The 24,241-nt window shown below is 42.7% G+C and overlaps 2 protein-coding genes across 3 annotated transcripts; both read left to right on the top strand.

The window, feature by feature from the left end:
* Window positions 1–597: 597 nt before the first annotated feature.
* Window positions 598–10,983, top strand: LOC130255080 (nucleolar RNA helicase 2-like). The gene is made up of 15 exons (XM_056495401.1): window positions 598–980; window positions 1,187–1,459; window positions 1,999–2,074; window positions 3,019–3,197; window positions 3,968–4,085; window positions 4,713–4,898; window positions 5,520–5,665; window positions 5,911–6,060; window positions 6,895–7,056; window positions 7,620–7,739; window positions 8,201–8,274; window positions 9,019–9,178; window positions 9,708–9,842; window positions 10,201–10,245; window positions 10,734–10,983. The coding sequence occupies exons 1-15, from the start codon at window positions 612–614 to the stop codon at window positions 10,902–10,904; spliced, it is 2,364 nt and encodes a 787-aa protein (XP_056351376.1). The 5' UTR covers window positions 598–611; the 3' UTR covers window positions 10,905–10,983.
* A 377-nt stretch (window positions 10,984–11,360) lies between these two features.
* On the top strand, window positions 11,361–22,926 carry KIFBP (kinesin family binding protein). Of its 2 annotated transcripts, none has more exons than XM_056495402.1 (7): window positions 11,361–11,747; window positions 14,329–14,427; window positions 17,453–17,532; window positions 17,645–17,828; window positions 18,867–18,951; window positions 20,734–20,846; window positions 21,513–22,926. In XM_056495402.1, exons 1-7 carry the CDS (start codon window positions 11,406–11,408, stop codon window positions 22,389–22,391), a joined length of 1,782 nt encoding a protein of 593 aa, XP_056351377.1. In that variant the 5' UTR covers window positions 11,361–11,405; the 3' UTR covers window positions 22,392–22,926. The 2 variants fall into 2 exon arrangements, with proteins under 2 accessions (XP_056351377.1, XP_056351380.1); XM_056495405.1 differs by having other exon boundaries at window positions 11,367–11,747; window positions 20,737–20,846.
* The last annotated feature ends 1,315 nt before the right edge of the window (window positions 22,927–24,241 follow it).

Below are 24,241 nucleotides of genomic sequence, written 5' to 3'. Positions count from 1 at the left end.
TTTTATGTTTGCTCAGCTTTGCTTACAATGGGAAAAGACAAAACTAGTGAGCAGACCCAAAGGAACATAGACAATGCAACCTGAAACCCATTCTCTGAAAAATTTACTATCCCCAGAAATGATTTGTATTGTCAGTGATAGAAAAGGTCAAGAGTTTACGGTGAGGAAGACTTGCCTTACTTCCTCCTCTTAGACCCCTCCCCATGAGAACGACCCCAGACTTAATTTAAGAAGTCAATCAATGCTTAACAGCTATTCAAGCTAATTACCATAGGAAGCGGGGGATGGGAGGGGCTGTTACTATGAATATGAATTTGTTTGACTCCTTTGTCAATAAACAGACTCTGTGATCACCTGTGATTTTGCGGTGGTATTAGAGGATTACCTCACGCTGCTGCCCAGCGCTGAATAAACACACACTTTCTAACTTTAAATTATTAGAGAGTCTTTTGTCCGTCACAATTGAGTATCGGTAGTAGGCCAATACTCCCATTTGGGTAAATCGGGAGCGAGCCCGGTTTTGCGGCAGAGAGCGGCTGATGGTGTCGGGGCCGGCGGAAGGGGCCGCGGGCGGCGCGGCGGAAGGGGCGGCGCGGCGACTCGGCGGCCGCATGGGGGCCGTGTGGGGTCGGGCGGCGCGGCTCGGGCTCCCCGCGGCTCGGGCGGCGGTGCCGGCGAGCAGCGGCGGGCGGCGGCTGTGCGGGCTGTACGGAGCCGGGGCGGGCCCGCTGCTGCTGGCGGCGGCGCTGCCCCGCGGGCCGGCCCGCCCGCCTCACTTCCTGCGCGCCGGGGCGTGGCGCGCATCCTGGGGCCGCCGCGCCGAGACCGGCCCCGGCACTGGCAGCAGCGCGGTAGCCGAGCACCTGCACGGGGAGCAGCCGGCAGCCATGCCCGCCGCCGAGCCCGAGCACAGCCCCGCCGAGCCCCAGGCGCCCGCCGCCGCCGAGTCGCTGCGCCGCGGCCGCCGCAGGAAGGTCAAGGTGGGAGCGCCACGTGCGGCCGCGGGTGCGGCCATTTTGTACAGGCTTGGGGGGCTTCAGCCTGGGGAGCGACGCGTTCCTCCGTGTGCCCGCGGTTTTCCCTCCCGGTGTGGCCGCGGCTTTCCCCTCCCTGTTGTGCCCGCGGCTTTCCCCTCCCGGTGTGGCCGCGGCTTTCCCCATATGTGACCGCGGCTTTCCCGCTGCAGGAGGAGACGCCGGAGAAGAAGGTGAAGCGGCAGGTGAAGGCGAAGCGGCGCGGTAAGGCCGAGGCCGAGCAGACGCAGCCCGAGGAGGACGGGCTGGAGGATGGCGACTTGGAGCCCCCCGTGCCCAAGAAGACGAAGAAAGCCAAGGAGAAGAGCAATGGTTTGGCGGGAGAGAGCGAGGCGTCCCAACACGCGGTGAAATCATCCTCCGCTGCGAGCGGCAGCGTGACAGTCCCGGCTGCCCAGAGCGAAGAGCAGGACAGTGACGCCGAGGTGGGGATGCTCTGCCAGCAAAGTCGTGGTTAATTAACGTTCTGCTAGTAATTATTGGGTTTAGTGTGCTGTGTGGGGCGTGGAGACTTGAGCTGCGAGACTGTGGGAGCATGAGGCATCTGTCCTAGGCGCGTTTTGCCGCTGTCTGCCTTGGATCGCGTGGTCCCGGGTGTCGGGAATGTCTCTGATCCCGCCCGGCATCGACACGTGGGAACTGCTCTCCACGTGCTTTCCCCCTCCCGGTAAATTCCAAGCTCTTGGTGCAGCGTGTCCTGCAGGGAAGGTGGCTGGTTAGGAGAGCAGTTTTCACGTGTGTTGCTCTTCGTGTCACATAGTTTCCATTTCCTGACTTGCCAAGCATGTAGTGCCTACATCAAGAGGGTTTTCTTTTTGATTGAACAGGAAGGAAGTGTCTGGTTAAATTGTGGCTGTAAAGCAAATGCACAGCTTTTATTGTGTGACTGTGTACGGTGTGTTCTATGCTTATCTTGGAGGACTACTTAGTCTTTTTTTTTTTTTTTTTTTTTTAATCCTATTAGGAGCTAACAGAAGAAGCAAAAGAAGGCGCCTTCTCTAATTTTCCTCTCTCAGAAAACACTATCAAACTTCTCACAGGTTAGTTCATGTGGTAAAAGACGTTTCTGTAAATGTTTGGTCAGATTTGGGCTCTGTTACCTGCATAAGCCAAGGGTAAATAGTACTAAATTGTGTTAAATGTGTATGGTAGGAAGGACATGACCAGTCACTCTAAATTCAGAGAATCTGCTGTTGTTAGTAGAAAAAAATTTTCTGGTTTGTTCAGTTTCAGATTACTTGAAATGAGATTGTTCTTCATGGAGTGATTATTCCTAGATACACATTCTAGAGATACATTTCTCAGCATCATTCTTTATATATCATTCCTTACTTTTGTATATCTTCTGTTCTGTGTCTGCTGTCTACAATATTGCTTCTTAGACAAGCCTAATGGAGTTTTGTATATGAAGACTGTTTGTCTTGAGTGAACAGATTGTCTGGGGTTATTCTCATAGTCTGGGGCATTTTCATATCTCTTTGTGATTTGTTTTGTTGAGGAAATAATTGCTGTAGGGTACTTGTCCCCTGTGTTGGGTAGATTTGCAATTCTTGTTTGTCAGAAAAATTTCTCCTTGTTGCTTTGTGTTTTCCTTGCTCTGAAGTTACTTTTGGATGAGTTGCTTGTTTCACTTCCACTGTACAAAATCTCTTTGAAGTTTTAGAATGTTTTGAAACAAACTCCATCACCTTCTTGCTTTCAAAACCCAGCTACCACAAAATCTTGAGCTGTATCAGAAAAACCACATTTTTTCCTTCCTCTCCAGTTGTCTTAAACTGTATATCACAAAGAAGACTGTATTTCATGGTGGATACTCAGCACTCACCCTATGGGTAGGAATAAACCACAAAGATACATGGTTTTCTTCTAAGTTGCAATTTCTGTTGTGTACAGGATTTGAGGTGGTGTGCCCTGCATATTTATAGATGAGGGCTTCTAATTGTTAGTTCACCTTTAAGTGAAACCTCTTTCAATTATCTTACAGCTCGAGGTGTAAAATACTTGTTCCCTGTGCAAGTGAGGACTTTCCAGCCCATATATGATGGCAAAGATGTAATTGCTCAAGCTCGAACAGGAACTGGGAAAACACTTTCCTTTGCTCTTCCACTGATTGAAAAACTTCAGAGTGTCTCACAGGATGGGAGAAGAGGCCGTGCACCAAAAGTAACTTACACTTAAGAGTTTACTCCAAAACCTTAAAGCATGGCAGGTTTTGAGAGTGATTTTACTGTTGCTTTGGGGTTTTTTTGTTGGGGACTTCTGTCCTTTACAGGTTTTTGTAATGCTGAATACTGCTTAGATCAGGATGTTTATCATTAGACTGCAGAGCTACATAGAGTCTGCAGATTTGTTGCCTGCTTTATCCTTTTGTTTTATTAACTGTGAAGGCAATGTAAATTTTAAAATCTTACTATATGAAAGATTTTAAGAGATGAATTCAGCTCTTTGTTTGATTGGTTCATTCCTTAATAAAATATTGGGGGAAGGGTAGATTCTGGAGGAAGGCAGGTTGGTGGAGAAAAGGAAGGATGTGTGGCTGGAGTGCATCACGCTGTGTATCTTTTAAAATCTTACTACAGATTTAGTGACTGCTTCCTACCCTTTAATGCTGAGCTGCACCTTCCTTGCCCTGGGATAATGTTGCTGAAGTGTCTTTTATCTGGCTTTAACATAAGAAAGAAAATTACTGTTGTTCTAGTCTGGGTTATCTTGTAGCATTTTCCTTTGTTGCCTCTTGCTGGCTCTGAGGTTCCTGCTGGCTCCAGGAGGCAGGGAATGTTAGTATTGCTGGGATGGTGGGAAGCTGTGGGCACCTCTGCAACAAGTGTACAGTAAAGATGGGAGTGCAAGCTCTTTGACATGAAGTAAGCTCTTCTCTCCTACACGTTCTCCCAAGCACAGCTGCATTTTTGTCTGTTTTTCTCTCCCTTCAGGTGCTGGTTCTTGTTCCAACCAGGGAATTGGCCATTCAGGTAGCCAAAGACTTCAAGAATTTTACAAAGAAACTGTCAATTGCTTGTTTTTATGGAGGAGCTTCATATAAAGAGCAGCGTAAGTAACTGCTAAGGAATTACTGATGGATTGGAGCTGACTTTCTCCAAATGCACTCCATAAATAAAAATGGGGTTTTTGCCCCCTCAGGCTTTGAGTTCAGTCAGGAACTCAGACAGCATGGTTTTCAAAGGAAGCACACAGCCTGGGTTGAATTATTTTAGTTCCAGTAAATCTTTATGGAAAAGAATGGTTGTAGTTCTGTGACGTGTTAATTTCTTCTTTATTGTGTTTTTGTGTGGACATAGACCAGGACTAGGTGACAGAAAGGGGAGATCTGTGTATGTGTCTGTGTGTTTCCAGAGATAGCTGTGGCAAAGTTTAGTTGGAAAACTGAAGTGTTTCCATGTAGTAAAGCTCTGAAGCTTTCTAATGTCAGCTGATTGTTGCTTGGAAATTGATGTATTTCCCTGTAACTTAAGTGAGGTTTGGCTGGTACTCCTGACAGAGCAGCCAGGACTGCAATTAGCTTCTGTGTCTGTTACCTTTGGGTGTTGTGCTTTATTCTGAGGTTAAAGGGACCTTAGTTTTTTGCTTCTAAAATGAAAAGTGTTGCTGTTTCATGCTAACTTTTTATCATGCTGTCTCTTAGCAGTCTGACACTGTCCTTGTTTTTCTGTCTTCCAGTTGATCTCCTTAAAAGTGGCATCGATATTCTGGTGGGAACCCCTGGCCGGATCAAAGACCACATTCAGAACAGCAAGCTGGAACTTTCCAACGTGAAGCATGTTGTGTTGGATGAAGTGGATCATATGTTAGACATGGGCTTTGCTGAGCAAGTGGAAGAAATCTTGGGATCCTCCTACAAGAAAGGTGAACTCAGACATCAGTAGAGGAATAGGGGACAATGCAGAGAATGCAGTTATGCTACTTTAAGAACTTCTGATGCACCTCTAACTTAAATTCTTTGTGTGATGCTAGAAAAGGGCAAGGTAGAATTGGAAAAGGTTCAAAGAAAGGTGACAGAAGGCTGAAGGGAAAAAAGCAGCAAACCCAACTCCCTAAGACCTAGAGTTCCTTATCCTGAGAGAGGTGACTTGAGCAGAGAGTTAGGGTTATGGTCTGTACACTTGTCACCACATAAAGCTGACAACTAGGGAGTGTTTGCTCTTTTCTGATGTAGTGTGTGTTTAGCAAAGCTGTCAGGTACCAGGTATGGTGCAGAACAAGGTTATTTTAATGTGTGAAACTTCTTGCCACATTTCACTAATGCCAGAATTTTTGAAAAGGCTTGAATTACTGGAAATAAGAGCAAGACTTATCACTATGGCTTTGAAAGCCATAAAAAGCTGATTGCTGGCAGTGTTTCCTCACATCTTGTACAGACTTAATGCTCATAGAAAGCTGTCAGTGTGAGAGCAGCTCTTGCTTTTTATCAGTTCTCAAGTGCCATGGTCTGTTGAGATGTCTGAAGTTGATGGCCTTTCCTTCCAGGCTCCGAGAACAACCCGCAGACACTGCTATTTTCTGCAACTTGTCCACGATGGGTTTATGATGTGGCAAAAAAATACATGAGAGATGAGTATGAACAGATTGACCTGATTGGAAAGAAGACTCAAAGGACAGCCACAACTGTGGAAGTGAGTTATTCTGCTGCAGAGCAGTGCAGGTCCTGAGAGCAAGTGGCCTTGATAAAATGGGTTATGCATTGACTTTATAAATGGGTGTATGGAATGACTTTTCAAGCTGACACACAGATTTTGCATGTGGGGAGCTGTCATTTGCAAGCTTAAAAAAAAAAAATTAAACTGCTTTTTTTGTTTATTTTGTCTATCCTATGCATAGCTTGGCTTTAACATGGGTTTCTTTTTTCTCTCCCAAACAGCACTTGGCCATCCAGTGTCGCTCATCTCAGAGGGCAGGAGTTCTTGGGGACATCATTCAGGTCTACAGTGGCAGCCGTGGGCGGACCATTGTGTTTTGTGAGACCAAAAGGGAAGCAAATGAGTTGGCTATGAATGCTTCACTCAAACAGGTACTGAGGCTGAGCACAGAGCAGTGGTTGGGACAGCCAGGGGTTGAATGCCCTGAAATAAATAGGAGGTTGCAACTGTGTGGAGTGATTTTAAGACTTGTGAAAACTGTTATTAAAAATTGAACTTTGAAGGTAAAATATCCTCTTGACAGACATTTTGAATTTTTTCCCATGGCTTTAAAATAGTTGAAGACTTGGATCAGCAGGAAATACACAGCCTATGCTGAATAACCAGGAGATAATAATTGTAAGAAACAGAGGCTAGTGTAGTGGACACATCCCATCTTGTATTAGTGTGATTTTTGGATTCCCATCTCTTAATGGCATTTTGGTTTTGGACAGTCATTGAGGAAAATCCAACTAATATGGTAGAAAGAAATGTCTTGCTGCCCTTGGGAGGTTTCCCAAGAGTTTGTTTGGAATGCAGGTGATCTATTGAGCAGGTCTTCTGTGCTTGCTGGAATTACTGGCCTTTTTCTGAATCTGAGGAAAAATGCTGCATGTTTTTCAGAGAAAGTCCTGTTTGATACTAAATGCTGATTTATGGAGAGCTAGCAGTGGTGGGAATACATGGTTTGCCTAATATTAGAGAAATCTCACATACCATCCACATTAAAAACTTGCAGCAATAATTTCTGCCTCTTGGCCATGCTCTTTTCACAACAAATCCCAGAGGAGGATCAAACAAAGTAGAATGCTTTATATTCCTTTGTTATAAGCTATGTAATTATTTTCTGTTGCTCTGCACAGTGTTTGGGGGTTTGCAATTAATCTTTAGATGCTGCAGCCTAGACTCCCATTAAATGTCATGTTGATGGCTTTTTGCACTGACAGGATGCCCAGTCCTTGCATGGTGACATTCCACAGAAACAGAGAGAAATTACATTAAAAGGCTTCAGAAATGGTGTTTTTGAAGTACTGATTGCAACAAATGTAGCTGCCCGTGGCTTGGATATTCCTGAGGTTGACCTTGTTATACAGTGCTCACCACCAAAAGTAAGTAATTAGAGAAAACTAATGAACTTTTTTTTTTCCTTTGAGCCAGAATGGTGGGTAATTTCTCTGTTTTGTCAGAAGTATGTTCTGTTCATGTTCACAAATTAAGTGAATTTTTTGTAAATGCCAGGCCTAAAATTTCATAGTTACAGTTTTACAGTTTGAGCTTTGATTGAATTCTTGGGTTTTGTTTACTCTGGAAACTCTTAAGATAGGTTTTAACATTGTGGAATTTCTCTGAATTCTTTCTGAATGTTGCTGAGTTTCATAAGCATTCTAAAATATTTCTGCTGCCTTTTTAATATTTCAAAACTCCAGAGGAGATTTTTATTTAAAAGAATTAAAATGTCTGTCAGCAGTGTTGGTTAAAGCTGAGCAGTGGGTTGGGTGAGCAGTTGGGTGGGGAGCACATGCAAACTCGAGTAGTTTATGTGTAGGTATAAGTTTGGGTATAAACACATAATGTGTCACTCCTTAGGCTTCTGAATTTGAATTTGTGTTGAGTGTGAAATGTCAGCAGTTTAAATAACAAGGTTTTCTCGTGTTGATGTGAATTTGTGAAGGATGTTGACTCCTACATCCATCGTTCGGGGCGCACGGGTCGAGCTGGCCGCACCGGCATCTGCATCTGTTTGTTTCAGAGAAGAGAAGAAGATCTTCTGAAACAAGTCGAGCACAAAGCGGTGAGTTGTACCTCAGACCTCTGCTTCAGGAAATGAATCAGCTCCTGAGAGGACCCTGCCACTCTTAGACTTTGTAGTCATGGCTTGCTGAGTCCAGGAGGGGACTGTTCAGTCCCATAGGCTAGCAGGCCTGAAGTGCTGATATTTGGTGTTTGTAAATGCTTCTGGATCAGCCTGTTCTTGCATGGCCTGAGTTTTCTCTGTGGATGTCAGCAGGCAGGCTGGGACAGGAATGCACCAGGCAGACCATGCCTTGCATCACAGTCTGCATGTACATTGGAGTAAAGTAGCTCCAGATTAACAAAGCTGGGAACTTAAAAGCTTTATTTTAGCTTTGGAAATGAGTTAGTAAAGAGTATGTTGATCTCGCAAACAGTAAGTAGAGATCTCAGTAATGTGATTTAGACAAGATTGAATTGTAGACTGCTGAAAATACTTTTAATTTGTTTTCTTGATTTCAGGGTATTACCTTTAAGCGTGTAGGCGTTCCCTCTGCTACAGATGTAATTAAAGCTTCAAGTAGTGATGCCAAAAAGTAAGTTTATTTGCCTGTTCTTTAGAAAGGTTTAGAGATGTTGTTGCTCTAGTTGCTTAGAGCTTAATGCAGAGTTTTAAGGGATCAGGCCTGTATGTGAGCATGGCTTTGCCTGTGTTGTAGAAGTCAGCTGCTTTGTGTATAGACAATGTAAGATGGTATCATTAAATCTCTGTGTGCTGAACACAGACCATTTCCTGGAACAGAATGTTCTCTAAGTTTTTGCAAAAAATTAACCTTTGTTTATAAAATCAGAAATAAGTGACAAAAGAGGGAATTACTGTCATGAGGGGAAACTGATTTTGTCTGCTCAGATGACGTGGTTGGAAGCAGTGTGCAAAAAGTAATACTTGGTATGATGAGGAGTTGCTCTGCAGCAGTGAGGGTGTTTTAGCCCTGGCTTGTGTTTCTTTGTGTTATTTCTGAGGGCTGTGGGCTTTTATTCCATGCAGCTCTGTTTACATTTGCTGCCCCTGTGGTGGAAATTGCCTTGAAGCAGATTATTATAATTGGCAAGGATTTGACCAATGTAAAGCAGATGATGGGCATGGTGTTGGGTTCACTGTGCACTGAAAAATGATGGGGGAGCTGTTGTACCAGAAATAGCATTACAGAAATAGCTTGTTCTTAGTTTCCTATAGTTTTTCCCCCCTGCCTTTTTCAGAAATAACCAATGTCTTAAACATGGCTGCACTTCACAATGGCCTTTTCTTATCTCTTTAAACCCATCCTGTAACTGTGTAGGTTGCTGGAGGCCGTTCCTCCTTCTGCAGTAGACTACTTCAGGAAATTAGCTGAGGAGCTGATAGATGAGAAGGGGGCAGTGGCTGCCCTGGCTGCAGCCCTGGCACACATTTCTGGGGCAGCTCACATCCAGCAGCGCTCCCTGCTCAACTCAACATCTGTAAGTAATGATGTACCCCTGGTAGCCAGGATGGATGCAGGAATTGCTTGTGTCCAGGCCCTGTGTGGCATCTCCTTCCCAGGTTTTTTCAGCTGGGTTTCTGAATAGCTTTTACTCCCAGGCTCCTGCTGTGTTGCTTGTTCCTTAGCTGAAATTGACTCTTCCCAGCAGAAATTTGAAATCAGGAAATTTTCTTGTGATGAAAATTGAAAGAATTTCTCCAGAGACTGAAGTGACACCAGACTTTGATGTCTCTAAGAGAGTTTAACTAATGACATTTTACAAGCAGATAGATTGGTTTGTGCTATTGTAGTTCCCCCCTACCAGGAATCTTCTACATTTGTCATATTGCATGTATAGCATGTGATTGCCTGATCTCAAAGAGATCTTGACTGAAGAAAAAATTTTGGACATAACCATGTGATTGAACTGTGGTTCTTGTATCAATTTGTTTTTTTTTTAAAATGTTTTCTAGCAGTAGGTTTGACCAAGTTTAGCCTTGTTAAACATTTTCCTCTGTTTCCTGCAGGGCTTTGTGACCATGGTGTTGAAGTGTTCAATAGAGATGCGCACCATGGGCTATGCCTGGCGGGGGCTGAAGGAGCAGCTTGGGGAGGAAATCGATAACAAAGTGTCTGGAATGCGTTTCCTCAAGGGGAAGATGGTAAGATGGCCCAGCCTTGGGAGTGAAGGGATTTGGGGCTTTGTGTGTGTTCACATGTAGCCAGTTTGTGCAGGGATTGAGGCTGGAGGTCTGAAGTAATTATCCCTACTCAGTCTCATTTCTGAGGAAATGGCAACCTATCATGAATAGGCTGTTTATGCTATTGGTAAAAATGGAAGGCATTGATATTAGTTGAGTGCTTTAAAAGACTTATTAGAGATATTACTCCTAAATGATACTGCAGAGAAAGCATCAGAAATATATATGTAGTGGGATTGGTTATTGGTAATAATAAATATTTGTTATTTATTCTTTCCTTGTAAATCTGTGCATTTTTGTTTGTTTTTTGTTTTGTTAGGGCGTGTGCTTTGATATCCCTATTGATGAGCTGAGTAATATACAGGTATGTTTGTGTAGCCAGAGCTGGCTTTAAAACCTGATGATTTGAAAATTGGCAACTGACTTAAAGATTGGATATGGGGTGGGTTGGGAGGTTTGTGGTTTAGTAAGAATTTTGGCCTAGGCAGCAGAGTGATTAGAAATGACACAGCATAGTCGTTAGAAAATACCCTGCCATGCCTCTTCTCATTTCCATTCCCACGATATTATCAGATTTCATTAAACAAAATTCTATGGTTTTTGACCTCTCCAGTGTATTTGAGAGTTCACCAATTTTCTGTCGACTTCGTTCCCTCTTGTGCCTTGTGCTTGTTCATCCTTTGCCACAGGACTGCGAGTGTCTCCCAAGGGGGATCTAATGGCCTGTTTTGGCAGGGGTGGGGTTTGTCTGGGAACACCTTTGCGTTCAGTGTTGCTTGTGATGCTACAGGTGCCTTTGTGTGATGGTGATTATCCCTCACGTGAAGTCTGGTTCCATGGGTTTTGTTTCAGGAGCAGTGGACGGACACGAGGCGCTGGCAGCTGTCGGTGGCCAGTGAGCTGCCCGAGCTGGAGGAATTTCCCCAGGAGATGGCAGGACGAGGCTTCTCCAAGTTCGGAAAAAGCAGGCAAGGAGACTTCAAGAGAAACAGCTGGTTCAAGAATGGAAATCGGGGACTTTAACAGAACACTTGGTTAACCTCACTCCAGATTATGGGACTGAGCTGAATTTTATAAGACAGTAAAAGCCTGTTAGACACTCCTCTTTGTCTTTATTCCTTGATAAAGCAGCCTGTCTTTGAGGATGGGGAAAAATCATGTTTGCTGAAATGACTGGGTGTTTTGGGAGATGTTTTTTTCTGCCCAGCTAAGTAGCTGCTGCCCTAAAGGCATCTGTGAGCCTGGAAACTCAGCACTGCGAGCGAACAAAATTCATCCAGACAGGGACAGCGACACGCCTCGCCTCTCCAGCAGCGTTAAAAATCGGGTTGTAGAATAAATGTTTTTGGGTAAAACTGGACGTCAAGCCCCTGAGCGCAGTTGTGCGGCGGTGTCCTTTGGGGCGCTCCTCCGGCCCCCTCACGGCGCCGCCTGAGGGGCGGGGCTGTGGGCGGGGCCGGGGCTGTGGGCGGGGCCGGGCGCGCTCTCGTCAGGCGGCGCGGGGCGGGCCGGGCGCGCGGGAAGATGGCGGCGGGCGGAGGGTGGCCCGCGGTGTGCGAAAAGTTCCGAGCCGCCCGCACCCTCTCGGCCGTGGAGTCCCTCAAGGACCCCGAGACGGAGCCGTACCGCTCCAAGTACAGCGCCCGGGCGCTGCTGCAGGAGGTGAAGCAGCTGCTGAGCGCCGCCGAGGAGGGCGGCGAGGCAGTGCTGGCCGTGCGGCGGGCCGTGCTGGAGTACGAGCTGGGCGTCAACCACACGGACACCGAGGAGCTGTCGGCCGGCGAGGAGCACCTGCAGCGCTGCACGCAGCTGCTGGAGCCGCACCGCCTTTCCCCGGACTGCGTGTCCCTCTACATCCAGGCGCAGGTGGGCTGGGAGCCGCAGGGGTGCCCGTGGGGCGGAGCGGGGCCTTGGTGTGCGGGCTGTGCCGGGCGGTCTCTGCGAGGGGCGCTCCCCAGGCCTGACGGTGCTGCTCGTTTAACCGTAACGAACACAGCAGCCCTGGCCTTCGGTTCCTCCCGGGGGAATCACTCACAGCTGGTGGCTGTTGGAGGGGACTCTTCTGTTTTGAGCCTCCTGCTGATGTCTCTGGGTGTTCTCGTTGAAGCTGGGTGTTGACAGAACAACGTACTCTTGGTTTTTTAGGTGCCTTGGGTTTTAGTTTTTATATTTTTCAAAATCTCTACTGCTTAGTGTACAACTCTGAAACTTCACATATTAAGTGTTAGTAAGGTCTCTTCACACGGTAGTTAGACAAAACAATTCCTTTCTAGCTAGAGGATCAAGGACAACCTGTACCCAAAAGCAGAAACAACAGCGAGGGAAAGGGGGCTGAGTCTTCACAGCCTGGGGCTGTGGTTGGATAATTGTCCCCACTATGTAGATGAACCAAAAGTTATAACAGTGTAAAAATTCGTGACTGGGATCCAGCTTGGATTTGATTCGGATGTAGCCTTGGCCAGGCTCTTGCACTGCCCAGAGTGTATCCTTTCAATAAATACCTATTTTATCCCTTTTGCTCTGTTCCAGCTCAGTCTTTCCAGGCATCACTCTTCTGGACAGACTGAGACAAAACTTGTAAGAGCTGTGCAAGAATAAATTAGAAAAAGATCTCACTATGTCCAGAATTTATTTGTGATCCCCTAGCTCATTGGTTGTCAAAGTGACGTTGGGAGATGTTTTTATTGATGCATTATCCTGAAATGATAAATTGTTAGTTTTTTAGCATTGCCTGTTATATTTTAAGGTATTGCATTTTGTCCCAGATAGGTAAATACAATTTTGTTGGTGCTTGAAGTAATGATATTTTCCCTTTATTCTGAAGAAGGGAATACTGTTACCAAGATTAGTTCTTGCTACGTGCAGATTCACAGAAGGGCTTTGATCACTCTGTCATGGTAGCTGGTGTATAGTTAGGTATCTGACTCTAGACATTACATTAAATAGAGCAGTTATTTAGATATCTCTGTCAAAAATGGTTGCCCTAATTAGAGAAGACTCCATTCACTTCCTCATCAAACTGTCAGGGAATCATGGGCTGACGTGGAAAGGTGCAAGTTGAATTAGTGGAGTTGTCTGGAACAGTGAGGTTACATCTGCTCCTTGTCCTTCAGCGTGAGGGTTTGGATACACTGCTACAACTCTGTTACCCTTTGTAAGGTGAGGAGATTGCTCCAGCTGAAATAAGATAACATCTTCCCACATGTTCCTGGTGTGGCTCAGAGATTCTGAATTGATGTGCTGGAAAGCAGCTCTTCTGTCCATTAGCCCAAAGTCTGTGTGAACTTCACTGTTTTGGGGCCTTCAGGAAGCAGCAGGATGAAGTTTGTAATGCATGTGAGGTGCTGTGGTCCAACATTGAAGGGTCTGCTGTTACCTGGCACTGTCCTAAGGTGTGAAGCTTGAGTCCTTAATTTAAACCATTTCTGATTTAAAAGCAATGACTGTCATCAGTGGCAGTACTTTTCCACCTTCTGGGATGTCTGGGGTGTGTTGCCATGGCACTGACTGCTATTTTGTAGGAAGAAGCACTCCTTTTTCCTGCTGGGCCTCTTTCTTTAGCCTCACTTCTGATTTCTGAGCTTTTTGCATAAGAGTGTGCTCCCCAGTTTCTGTCTAATGGAATCTGGTCAGTTCCAGTGCCTGGCCTTCGGCAAAGTGTTTCAGTTCATAAACAACATGTGATGTGCTTTCTTGTAAAAATAGTAGAATAGAGTTGAAAGAGATACAGGGCTGACATGAAGCTATACATTCTAATTATTTTGAAGGTTTTGGGAGGGTTTTTTAGCCCTCTTGAGTTTTGTAATAACACTGCTTAGGATTTAAATTAGCACATCAGACAGATTTTTATTAACACCTTCATCTTACTAATAAAATTAGAGGCACTTTTTGTCAAAGTTGGGTTCACAGATGCAGTAAGTTGATATGTACATTGATTTAACTTAAATTTGAAGGCAGTAGTCTATAACTTTTGGATCTCAGAGATGCTTTTCATCTCTTTGCATTGTCAAAAATATACAAGCATTCATTCCTAGCCTATTTTTTTCCTGTTGATTTTTCTCTATGGAGTCATGTTAACAAATTTCTGATTTCTTGTCTCTCTTTATGATATTTGTAGGTGATGTAAAAGCTGTATGAATTGGATGCAGAACATACTCTGTGGGAAAAGCTGATTATTTGAACACACTAGTCCTTATCTAGCAGAGTAAACAGAGGAGGACTGTGAGGTGCATTTTTTATGTGAAATTTGCTGTGTGAAAACCCCCCTCCCTTTTGAGCAACTCACAGTGAAATGTGTGGGGATGATTTCTGCCTTTTGAAATCCATTGTATTAGAACACACACATATGTAAGAATGAAGACTGATCAGTTGTTTGGAAAAAAAATATGTGATGTAAATGGAATGTGACTATTTTTTTTCTTTTTTATTTTTTTTCTTTTACCTTTAGAACAACCTGGGGATCCTGTGGTCTCAAAGGGATAGAATTGAAACTGCACAAACTTACTTGGAATCTGCAGAAGCCTTGTATAATCAATACATGAAAGAGGTACTGTGTTAATATCATGGCAGGTCTTACATTACTTGCCACTTTGCAAGTTAAGTAATCTTTGAAATAAACATGCAATGGACTTTTGAGTTCCTGTGCTTTATACTGGCTGCTGTGGCACTTTTGGCAAGTGATATGAGTTGTACTGCAGGATAGGGCAAGGCAAATTAGAGCATTACTTGTTGATTTCAAAACAGAAAATAATTTTGCTCCCTTTTGAAAGCCCTTTAATAATCCAAAGTTGATGCCTGGTAGAATTTGGGCTTTAATGAGGACTGTTATTAAATCTTATCTTGGAAATGCAATAAAAATATCCATTGCTTTCAGTGGGAAAAGGAAACAAAACTCATATTTACATGCTTTGCTCTGACTATGCAGTGTTTTGCAGGGGCAAGTAGTTTAGTTCCATATCCAAGAGGACAGTCTCACAGACAGCTAACCCTCTCATGCATATTAAACAACCTTTTGAGCTGTGGATTCTGCTGTGTATCCTACAAAGACTCCCTTGTGCTATTTTTAAGCTCTTTGCAAAGCTGTTCCTACACTGACTTGCCTCAGGGACAGTTAGTTAAAAACATTTGTGGCCTTGAAGAAGCAGTAGCTGTGTCTTAGGACAGCTGAATAGGTTGGACAGATTTTAATTTCATGAAATTACAGGTTCAGTTCAGGTTTTGCCATGAAATTGATTTAGAGTACATACTTGTGGAGATTTTTATAATGGGCAAGTCTTTATTGGTTGGTTACTGCCCTTTTTCCACCTTGGCAGCCATGCTGGCCTGCAGTGATAGGAGAGGTGATGGATCTAGAAGAAAACCCACTTGTGCTGAAAAGCTGGTCACCTTATTTCCTGGCCTCTGGATCAGCTCAGCTAACCAGAGATACTGCATCTCTCTACTTAATTCCTGATAAATATCAACTTTGATATTTCTACCCAGCCCCAGCTCACATGACTTCCAAAAGCTTCTGGCACTTGCTCCAGTGATGATGAAATTAAAGTGGTGCTATGGTATAGTGGATTAAAGTGCTGCCAGGTACTTCACATTTGCCCTGCAGACTTTTCTGAAACTTTAAATTTTTGTTAGTAGTGGTTACTGAATATTTCTTCTGGGGCTTTGCTGCCTGACTAGGGTTATATGTATGTGATGATTGCTTGCCACACTTTTCCCCCCAACATTATTTGCCACTTACAGTTCAAGGCATTATGTAGTCAAACATAACTATGCTTTAAGTCTTTCTTTTAGAAGAAACTACAGATTTATACAATGATGTCAACTTTTGTCTTTCACAAATTATAAATATATGAATATAATTTTCTTAACATTCCTCCTTTTTAGGCTGTCAGGAAGCCTTCCTGTCAGGGAGTTTTTGATAAACTGCTAGTGATGGAGACGTTTTCCTGTGCTGGTGGATTTAGTTGTTTACTGACTGGGTCTAATTAACTTACAAGTTGGTTAGGGTGGTTTTCCCCCTAAAGCAAAACCAAGGCAAGGAGCTTGGGCTAATGAAATCCACTTAGAAAGGAGAGTTGAACAGCTCTTTTTGAGGATAAGCAAAGGCATAAGGTTTGATACCAGAGATAGATCAATAGATACAGGAGGGAGGCAAGAGTTTTGCTTACTGTGTCATTTCAGTTCTTTTCTTTGCAGGAGTAGCTCTAGTCTTGCCAGAATATACTCCAAATCTTGTTGGAACGTTTGTATCTAAAGAAAACAAGAGGAAGAGTTATAAATTCACCTCTTAAAAACTGATGAGGTGTAAACAAAAACCTACAGATTAAAAGATCATATACAAAAATCTACATGCCTCTCTTAGCTTAAACATGCTTTAGTTTATTTGTCATTATGTGTTTCAGGTGCATTTGTTAATTTTTTTAAGATGAGTAAAACACTTCTATTAAAAGCAAGTAAATAAGTCCATTTAGGGATTTTTAATGAGAAGCAGTACAAACATAGTATGTGTTCTTCCCTGTAAAGTGAGTGTATTCTCTGTCCTTGTTCCTGTTCCTGCCTAAGTCTGTATTATTATATTTATTGAAACTGATTTTTATTTGTTGCTTTACTTTCTTTTGGGCTAAGAAAGAAGTGGAGTTAGGAAGGGGCTAGACAAACTGCATACCCTCCAGGATGCACTGTGTAATAGGAGAAAAGCTCTCTTTGAAAAGTGGTTTCATTTGAAGTGTTTTAGAAGTGGCACCTGAAGTTACTCACAATTGCAAAATGAAATGGGATAATAAAGCTGTGCCATAAGCAATGTTAATCTGTTGGGGTTCCCTGTGAACTGTCTGGTAACATTATTGACAGTTGTCTTAAGGCAGATTTGGATACAGCAATGCCAAAAGCTGTACAGCTGTCCCTGTAAGGATTCTGACAGAACTTGTGGTTTAAAGAACCAAAAAGTGCTTCTAGTGATGGGAGCTACCACATTTAATAACTTGCATGTAGGTTATGCCTGATAGGAAGGTTTAGCAGCTTCATCCTCCAAAGACATTGTGTGCTGTCTGATTTGTCTGTCTCAGTAAATGATCTTGCCAGCTCATGGATACTGGGAGTCCCTTCACAGCAGCTCTGCTGAGCACTCTGCACTTCATGTTCTCTACAGTACTTCTTGCAGGATGTTTTCTTGCTGCTGATCAGTGCAGCTGGCCAAACAAATATTTCACACTTGAAGGTGTGCTTGGTATTAAAATGATGCCTCAAAACCCAGTGTGTTATTGTACGAAATAAAGGTGCCCAGTAGAGTCCTGTAGAATCCAGGCTGAGTATCTCTGGTGCAGGCAGCTTGCATTGCTTTAAAGTACATAAGCAGAAATCTCCTGCAAGCTGTGAACCTTGTCATTCCATGTGGATTTGTGACTTTCATCCTCTGAACCTCCTGAGTGTTGTGGAATTGCTGCAGAGAAGTGGTTTACACGAAGCCTCGTTGAATTTGGGATGGGCAAATGGGAAATGATGTGCAGCCAGGAGAGGGAGCACTGTGCCACAGAGTAAGAAATGTAGTTTGCTGAATGTGTCATGTACCCTTGCAGGATGGAAATCCTCCCCTGGATCCCAGTGAACATTTCATGGCAGAGGAAGAAAAACTCACAGACCAAGAAAGATCCAAACGGTGGGTTTTAAGCAGCATACTTACATTATTATTACTTTTTGAAAAAACTATGAGGGTGTGTTTAGGGAGGAAAAAAATGAGAAATCTAAAGAGTCTGTTGGCTTTTTTCTAGGTTTGAAAAAGCCTACACACATACTCTGTATTACCTGGCACAAGTGTACCAGCACCTGGACATGATTGAGAAGGCTGCTCAGTATTGCCATACCACTCTGAAACGCCAGCTGGAGTACTGTGGCTACTACCCAGTGGAGTGGGCACGCAATGCTGCCACTCTGTCACAGTACTATCTCTCCAAGGTAACATTCCCACTGCTTTCCTGCTGTATTAGTGCCATTAATGTAGCTGCCAACTAAACCAGCTCTTTGAGACAAGGCTCCAGGATGAATTGAAAATGTGCACCTGTAAAACCACAAGTTGTCTTCTGACATGAAGCATCTGTCAGGTTTCTTTCTGAAGAGGACATGGTGGCTTTCCTGTGGTGTGGTGATGGTAGTGGGGAAGATAAGCAGAGGTGTAAACATGAGAAAAGCTCTATGGTTAATGAAATATTGCAATGATGTGATGTTGTGTCCCTAAGTAAACTTTGGGGTTATAATAATTGAATTTAAAACTCTTTTTTATATTGCTCTCTTACACTAAAGTTTGAAAACAAAAAGCATCTAAGGGCCAAGGTATGGCTTATTGTTTACTATAGATAATTATCCTTTGTACCTTAGTATGTGCTCAAGAGTTGTTTGAACCTATGTGAACATTAAAGTGAATATGTGAGTTGGTAGCTGTTTGCCATGTGCTGACTCTAAACAATCTACTGTCAGGAAGTGCTTCAGCTTTATTTAGGAATTTCTACATTCCAGGCTATTTAGATGCTCTTTTCTGATGATTAAAAAGATTGCTGCCCTACCTAAGCCAGTTAATGCTAATTTCAATAGTAACTCCTAATTTCCATATCTTTTTGATGCATTGATAGCACTAATTATTTAACACTGCACTGACTCAGGGTGTTGACTTGTTTGGCTGGTTCCCACCAACACTCCATGATAGTGTGTGCCATGAGGCATCACTTCCTTCACCTCAGGGCAGCAGAACAGTCAGAACATAAAGTGTGCACAGCCAGTATTAAAGGCAAGGCTTGGTGTTGTGGCTGTACAGAAAAAACAGTTAGAAAATATTGTATTCAGTAATAGTGTGGAAAAATGGTGCTGTCTTCCAGAGCCTGTCAGTTCTGTCATTCCCCTTGTGGCCATGTGTGCTCACTCTCTGAGGTGAGGGCTTTGGCCAAGTGACACTAGTGCTCACACCAGTGCTAAGTGCTGCTCTGTTTCTGTTTCTCTCAGGAGTGCTTTATGGAGGCTCGACACTGTTTAGCAGCAGCCAGTGTCATCTTTAGCCAAGCTGGGCAGGTGCCATCTGCTGAAGATGGTAAGTTTATAAAAAAGTTTTGAATTAAATGATTGTGAATGAAGCAGCATTATGTGTTAATGTTTAAAACTGAAGTTTAACAACATGTACAAAACTTAAACCAGCGTTAATTTTCTCAAATATTTTTCAATAAATTTGAAATTTGTTTCTGAAAAGCAACTGCTGCTACAGCTCAAGATTGGCTACATGTAGACTGTGTGAGAAAAAGTCAAGTGCTTGTTTCTGGTGTTTGAAAAAGCATACCAGAATAAAAGTGAAATTTAACACAATATCCACTTCAACAGTGGCAATGTCTCTTTTCATCTTTTTGGTTTTGTATATGTGCTAAAATGCAGTTTGCCTTAGTGATCAGAGCCATTCAGTGAGCCAAACCAGATGCTTCCTGGGAATAGCTTTAAAAGAGGGAGCAAAACTGCAGCTTTTAAAACCCCAAATCCAGAAGGTACTTGTATTGTCTTTTGTTGCTGGATGCTGCAGCCTCATCAGTGGCTGTTTTTGGAGTTCTAGCTGCCCTCCTTGTTGTTTGGGCATTGATGCAAAGGAACAGCTTGGCAGTCCAGTGTGAATACCAATAGAAGGAACTTTTAGAGAGCTGACCCTAATTTTAAGGACCTGTGGTTGGTTCCATGATAGTGTCAGTGCTCTGTTTTAGGCTTAGTCTTTGCTTATCTACAGCACAAACTTTTATGTCTGTCCTGGGCAAGTGGAAGCTTACAGTTGGTAGAACTTTAATTTGTGGAGAGGGAGCAAGTATGAGTCAACTAAGTTAACTTTTTTCACATAGGAGTAGTCATAATCCTGTTTGTTTTGGTGAATAATTGCTTATCTCCTCCCTTCCCTGCATTTTCATGTGCAGAGAGCTGGGCTGTGGACTTGCAGAAGGTTCTAACTTACAGAAAAAACAGTACACAGGCAGCATTGACCATTCTCAAGCACATTCATTTAATCATGTCAATTGGAATATAAACTTAACACAGACATAATTAATAAATGTGTCTTTTTTTAGATTAGCAACAATTCTTAATTCCTTGATAAGAAAGTGATTTGCTGTAATGAAAGATAATGAGTGCAGTGGGTCTGAGTCTGAAGTTGGCTTTTTATTTGGTGAACAGAAGTGCTGCTGTCCTGTAGGAATGTTCTCTCATTGCTCAGCTAACTCACTGCCTTGTGCATAGAGACTGGGAAATGAGTTTTCATTGAAATCTGTTTGGTTTATGAAAATGTCATCCTGAGACATCAGCAATGCTGCTATTTGTGATTGGTAGGGAGACTTTGGGGAGAAAAATACAGAAGTTGTGGAGCTAATAAATTTTATGTTTGTACCAGGTAGCTTGTACTTTGTACCAATTTCCCCAATTTTGTTCTCTTTATTGGTAGCAAGTCTGGGGCCCATTGCAATACACATGCCTATATCATCCTCAGAAACAATTCCTGGGCAGACAGCTCAATCTCAGAAAATGAAGTATCCTGATTTCTTTCTCTTACTGCAAAGAGACCTGGAAAACTTTTCCAGTAAAAGACCTTGAAGATAAAAGGTTTTTGTAAAGATTCATTATGATCTATTTATTTTCAGAATTCATTCATGGCAAATGCATGTTAATCTATACAAGTTTCTACCAGAAATGACAGTTTACAGAACTATTGCATAAACTAACATGGAGAACATGTTTCTGTCTAGCCATGAGGAAAATTAAATACAAGGATATTCTTTGCATTTAACATTTGAGGGTCTTGCTGGAATGCTGGACTTCTCTTAGTTTTCATGTGTTTATGTCCATTCAGCAGATGAAACAGAGCCAGACCAACAGGACCTTCCAGAGAGGAAAGCTGAAATTGCAAGGTGTTGGATTAAGTATTGCCTGAATCTTCTGCAAAGTGCTCGAAAATTGCTTGAGGTAAGAGAAAATCTGTTTTGTGCCTGTCATTGTCTAACACCAAACTAAGTCTGCTTTGGTGATTGCAAGAGCAATCAATTTGCAGTTGGTAACAAGGAATTAGAAATTGCCCACTGAACAAAACAAGTGCTTGCAGTGTAGCAAGTGTTTCATGGAATGCTTTGACTTAAATGCAGCACTTAAGAATAAGTACAGATAGAGGATCAACTCTGTAGAGTGATCAGTGCATTACTTTTACAGCACAAATTTTCCTCCTCTCTGTTGCATTTTCTTGCAGCTTGATTTGACAGATTCCTTCTTATTTAACTGCTAGTAAGAACATTGTCTTAATATGCAACAGTTTTCTGTGCTGATGTTCTCATTCATTCAAGCATTTGATTAATTCAGATTTGATTCAGTTCACTTAATTCATTTAAGTATTTCTTCCGATGTTTAAACCAGCATTTGCTGAAATGCTTTGTGAAGCAGAGCCTTTGGGCTTAACATTTATTGCTTGGGCTATTTTGTCACACAGGGTAGGGAGACTGAACCACCTTGATTCTTTTGTCAATATAAGGCCTTGTATATGATTTCTCTTTTGTCTTGTTCCTCACTAGTTTATACTTCAAATGAAGTCTCTCTTTATAAGCCAGATTTGTTTTTAATTAGCATGCTTTCGCATTTCAGGATAACATAGGAGAGCTGGATCCAGACAGGCAATTGGAACTTAAAGCCCAAAGAAAAAAAGAAGAGGATGAAAAAGAGAAGGGCAGGAAAAAAGCTGTCCTTTTTGGGACAAGTGATATATGTGACTCTGTCTTAGCCATGGAGGAGAAAGTGAGCAGTGTATATCCTTTAGATTTTCAAGAAGCCAGAGAAATCTTCCTGGTTGGTCAGAACTATGTCCAGGAAGCAAAAGAGTTCTTTCAGGTTGATGGTTATGTTACTGACCATATTGAAATTGTTCAGGATCACAGTGCTTTGTTTAAGGTGCTTGCTTTCTTTGAAGAAGACTATGAGAGGCGCTGCAAAATGCACAAGCGTAGGATAGACATGCTGGAGCCCATCTATACAGACCTGAACCCCCAGTACTACCTGCTGATCCGTAGGCAGCTGCAGTGTGAGCTGGCTGACACCTATTATGAGATGATGGATTTAAAGGTAGCTATTGGGAACAGGTTAGAGAAGCTAGACTCGCACACAGTGAAAAAAATTAATTCTCTGGCTCAGTTCGCAATCAAATATTATGAACTCTTCTTGGATTCTTTGAGGAACCCTGATAAGGTGTTTCCTGAAAAACTCGAGGAAGATGTTCTTCGCCCTGCAATGGTGGCTAAATTTCATATTGCACGACTATATGGTAAGCTTATTACTTCAGATAGCAAAAAGCAACTGGAAAATATGCAGACATCATTGGAATATTACACATTTCTGGTAGATTATTGTGAGAAGTATCCAGATGCTGTCCCTGCTATTGAAACGGAACTAGAACTCAGTAAGGAAATGGTGAATCTTCTTCCAGCAAGCATGGAGAGGCTAAGAGCAAAGCTGTCCTCACTTGTGTAAATACTTCAGAAGGCACTATTAGAACAGTGCTGTGGCACAAATTCTGTACTGATTGATAGAAGTAAGGTGTCTGCAGGGACATCCACCTAGAGCCTGCACTAGTGTAACCTTGTGAAAAACTGAGAGCTCTCCTGGTCTGTAGCTCACCCACACTAATGGTATAAACTCTAAATGTAAAGTAGAAGTCCAGCTAATGCTTTGTACTGTGTGTCCTATATGTAAATACAAACCTTTTCACCCTCACAGCTTTTTCTTTGGTGTATGATTCAGTTTTTCAGTGTCGTGCTGTATGAAAATAGTTTAAGAGAATCTTCTTCTCTGAGAAATTTTTTCTAATAAACCTGAGGCACGTTCTTCCAACTAGAATGCATTTTATCTCTTCTAATGTTTGTCCCCAGAAAACTTTATCAATGTGAAGGGAATTTGTTTTCACTATTTATTTTGTATGTTGCTTGTTGTTCTTTTCACTTGTTAACCAAAACCTAGTTGATAGAGGCTCAATAAATGGATTAGCTTGGCTAAATGTTTCTTCAGAGTCCTTGGAATTCTGTTTCCTGTCTCTTACTAAGATACATGTTTTAACTTTGGCCAAAATAGATAGTTGTGAAAGTGATTCCATGAGAGTGTCTGGTAAAAAACACATGATGAGATGATGAGATGATGGCCGTGGGGCAAGTGAAGGGACAGTGTGACTTTTTGCAGCAGTGACAGGGTGGGAAGGTGTTCACAATGCTAGAGGGCATTGAAGGAAAATAGTCAAAACAACTAGATTCTTCTGGAAACTGAGGGGGAGGAAACATGATGTTTGCTTAAAGGATGTGAGGGGAAGCATGTACCTCTGAAATGTGTGTCAAAAATCTCTTCTGCAGAGGATTCTGTGAGCTAGACTGCTAACCACAAGCAAATAGGCCAACAAACGTGTGCTGGAAATGAGCAGCAGCAAAACTCAAAACCAGACCAGCTCCTTGTATGCCTGTAGCATCAGGGAGAGAGTGAGTGCACGTGCCTGTGTGTGTTCTGTTTTACTAAATAATTGTCTAGTCAGCCTCTAGGAGTTTCCTCTCTGCAGTCAGATCTTTGATTCAAGTTTTCCTGTGGCCTGAAAGTAAGACAGCCCTAGTTTCTCAGTAAAGCATTTCTCAGCAGGCTGTACTGCACATTGTTTTTGTCTGATTTCAGTTGAAGCTAGTGTGCACTTTCACCAAACTAAAAGGTTAAAATTTTTTCTACTAGCTTTTAGTTTCATATTCAAGTAGAAGGCAGCAATACGTGTTTGGAGTAGTTGTTTGGTGTTTTTTTCCTTCTATACTTTTGCCTTTTGAGCAAATTCTGTAGAGCATGGATTGCCTGCCTCATCATTATTTTCTTGTAATTTGGAGGATAGTTATCCTAGCATAATTTTCCCCCCCTTCCAATACCGGTCTGAACTAAGTGTGAAAAGTTACCTTCAGGTAACTGCAAAGCTGAATGAAGTTCGGGTGATCTATCCTTTTTAACCATCAGATGTAGCCCTTTTAATCATTTTAACCATCATCAGGTTTGCAGAAAAATGCCCTGAATCCATGGAAACCACAGTGAGAGCTCAGCAGACAGAGTAGAGTAGGTCCATGCTTGAGAAAGCCTGATGTAAAAAGGTTGAGAGCTTTTCCAGTCAATCATTTGTGATTGGCACTGTGGCTTGGAGAGCTCTCTCCTCTGAAGATACCCAGAACACTTTGGTTTTCTAGCTTTTTTAAAAATATACTTCATATAAATGCATATGGAGTTAGAGAAACCAATTATGCCAGTTCATCTCCTAGACTAAATGTTCAAGGCTTCTGCCAGCTAATTATATTTTATTACTGGAGACC

The sequence above is a fragment of the Oenanthe melanoleuca genome, chromosome 6 (assembly GCF_029582105.1).
Source record: "Oenanthe melanoleuca isolate GR-GAL-2019-014 chromosome 6, OMel1.0, whole genome shotgun sequence".
Lineage (NCBI taxonomy): Eukaryota > Metazoa > Chordata > Aves > Passeriformes > Muscicapidae > Oenanthe > Oenanthe melanoleuca.
Note: the sequence above shows the minus strand (reverse complement) of the source record. Positions and strands in the feature narration are given on the sequence as shown.

Coding starts and splice junctions, on each gene's coding strand:
- KIFBP (XM_056495402.1), top strand. CDS start 11,406: ATGGCGGCGGGCGGAGGGTGGCCCGCGGTGTGCGAAAAGTTCCGAGCC. Junction 11,748..14,328: donor CCCTCTACATCCAGGCGCAG/GTGGGCTGGGAG, acceptor TTTTACCTTTAG/AACAACCTGGGGATCCTGTG. Junction 17,829..18,866: donor CACAGTACTATCTCTCCAAG/GTAACATTCCCA, acceptor TGTTTCTCTCAG/GAGTGCTTTATGGAGGCTCG.
- LOC130255080 (XM_056495401.1), top strand. CDS start 612: ATGGGGGCCGTGTGGGGTCGGGCGGCGCGGCTCGGGCTCCCCGCGGCT. Junction 2,075..3,018: donor CACTATCAAACTTCTCACAG/GTTAGTTCATGT, acceptor ATTATCTTACAG/CTCGAGGTGTAAAATACTTG. Junction 9,843..10,200: donor GTTTCCTCAAGGGGAAGATG/GTAAGATGGCCC, acceptor TTGTTTTGTTAG/GGCGTGTGCTTTGATATCCC.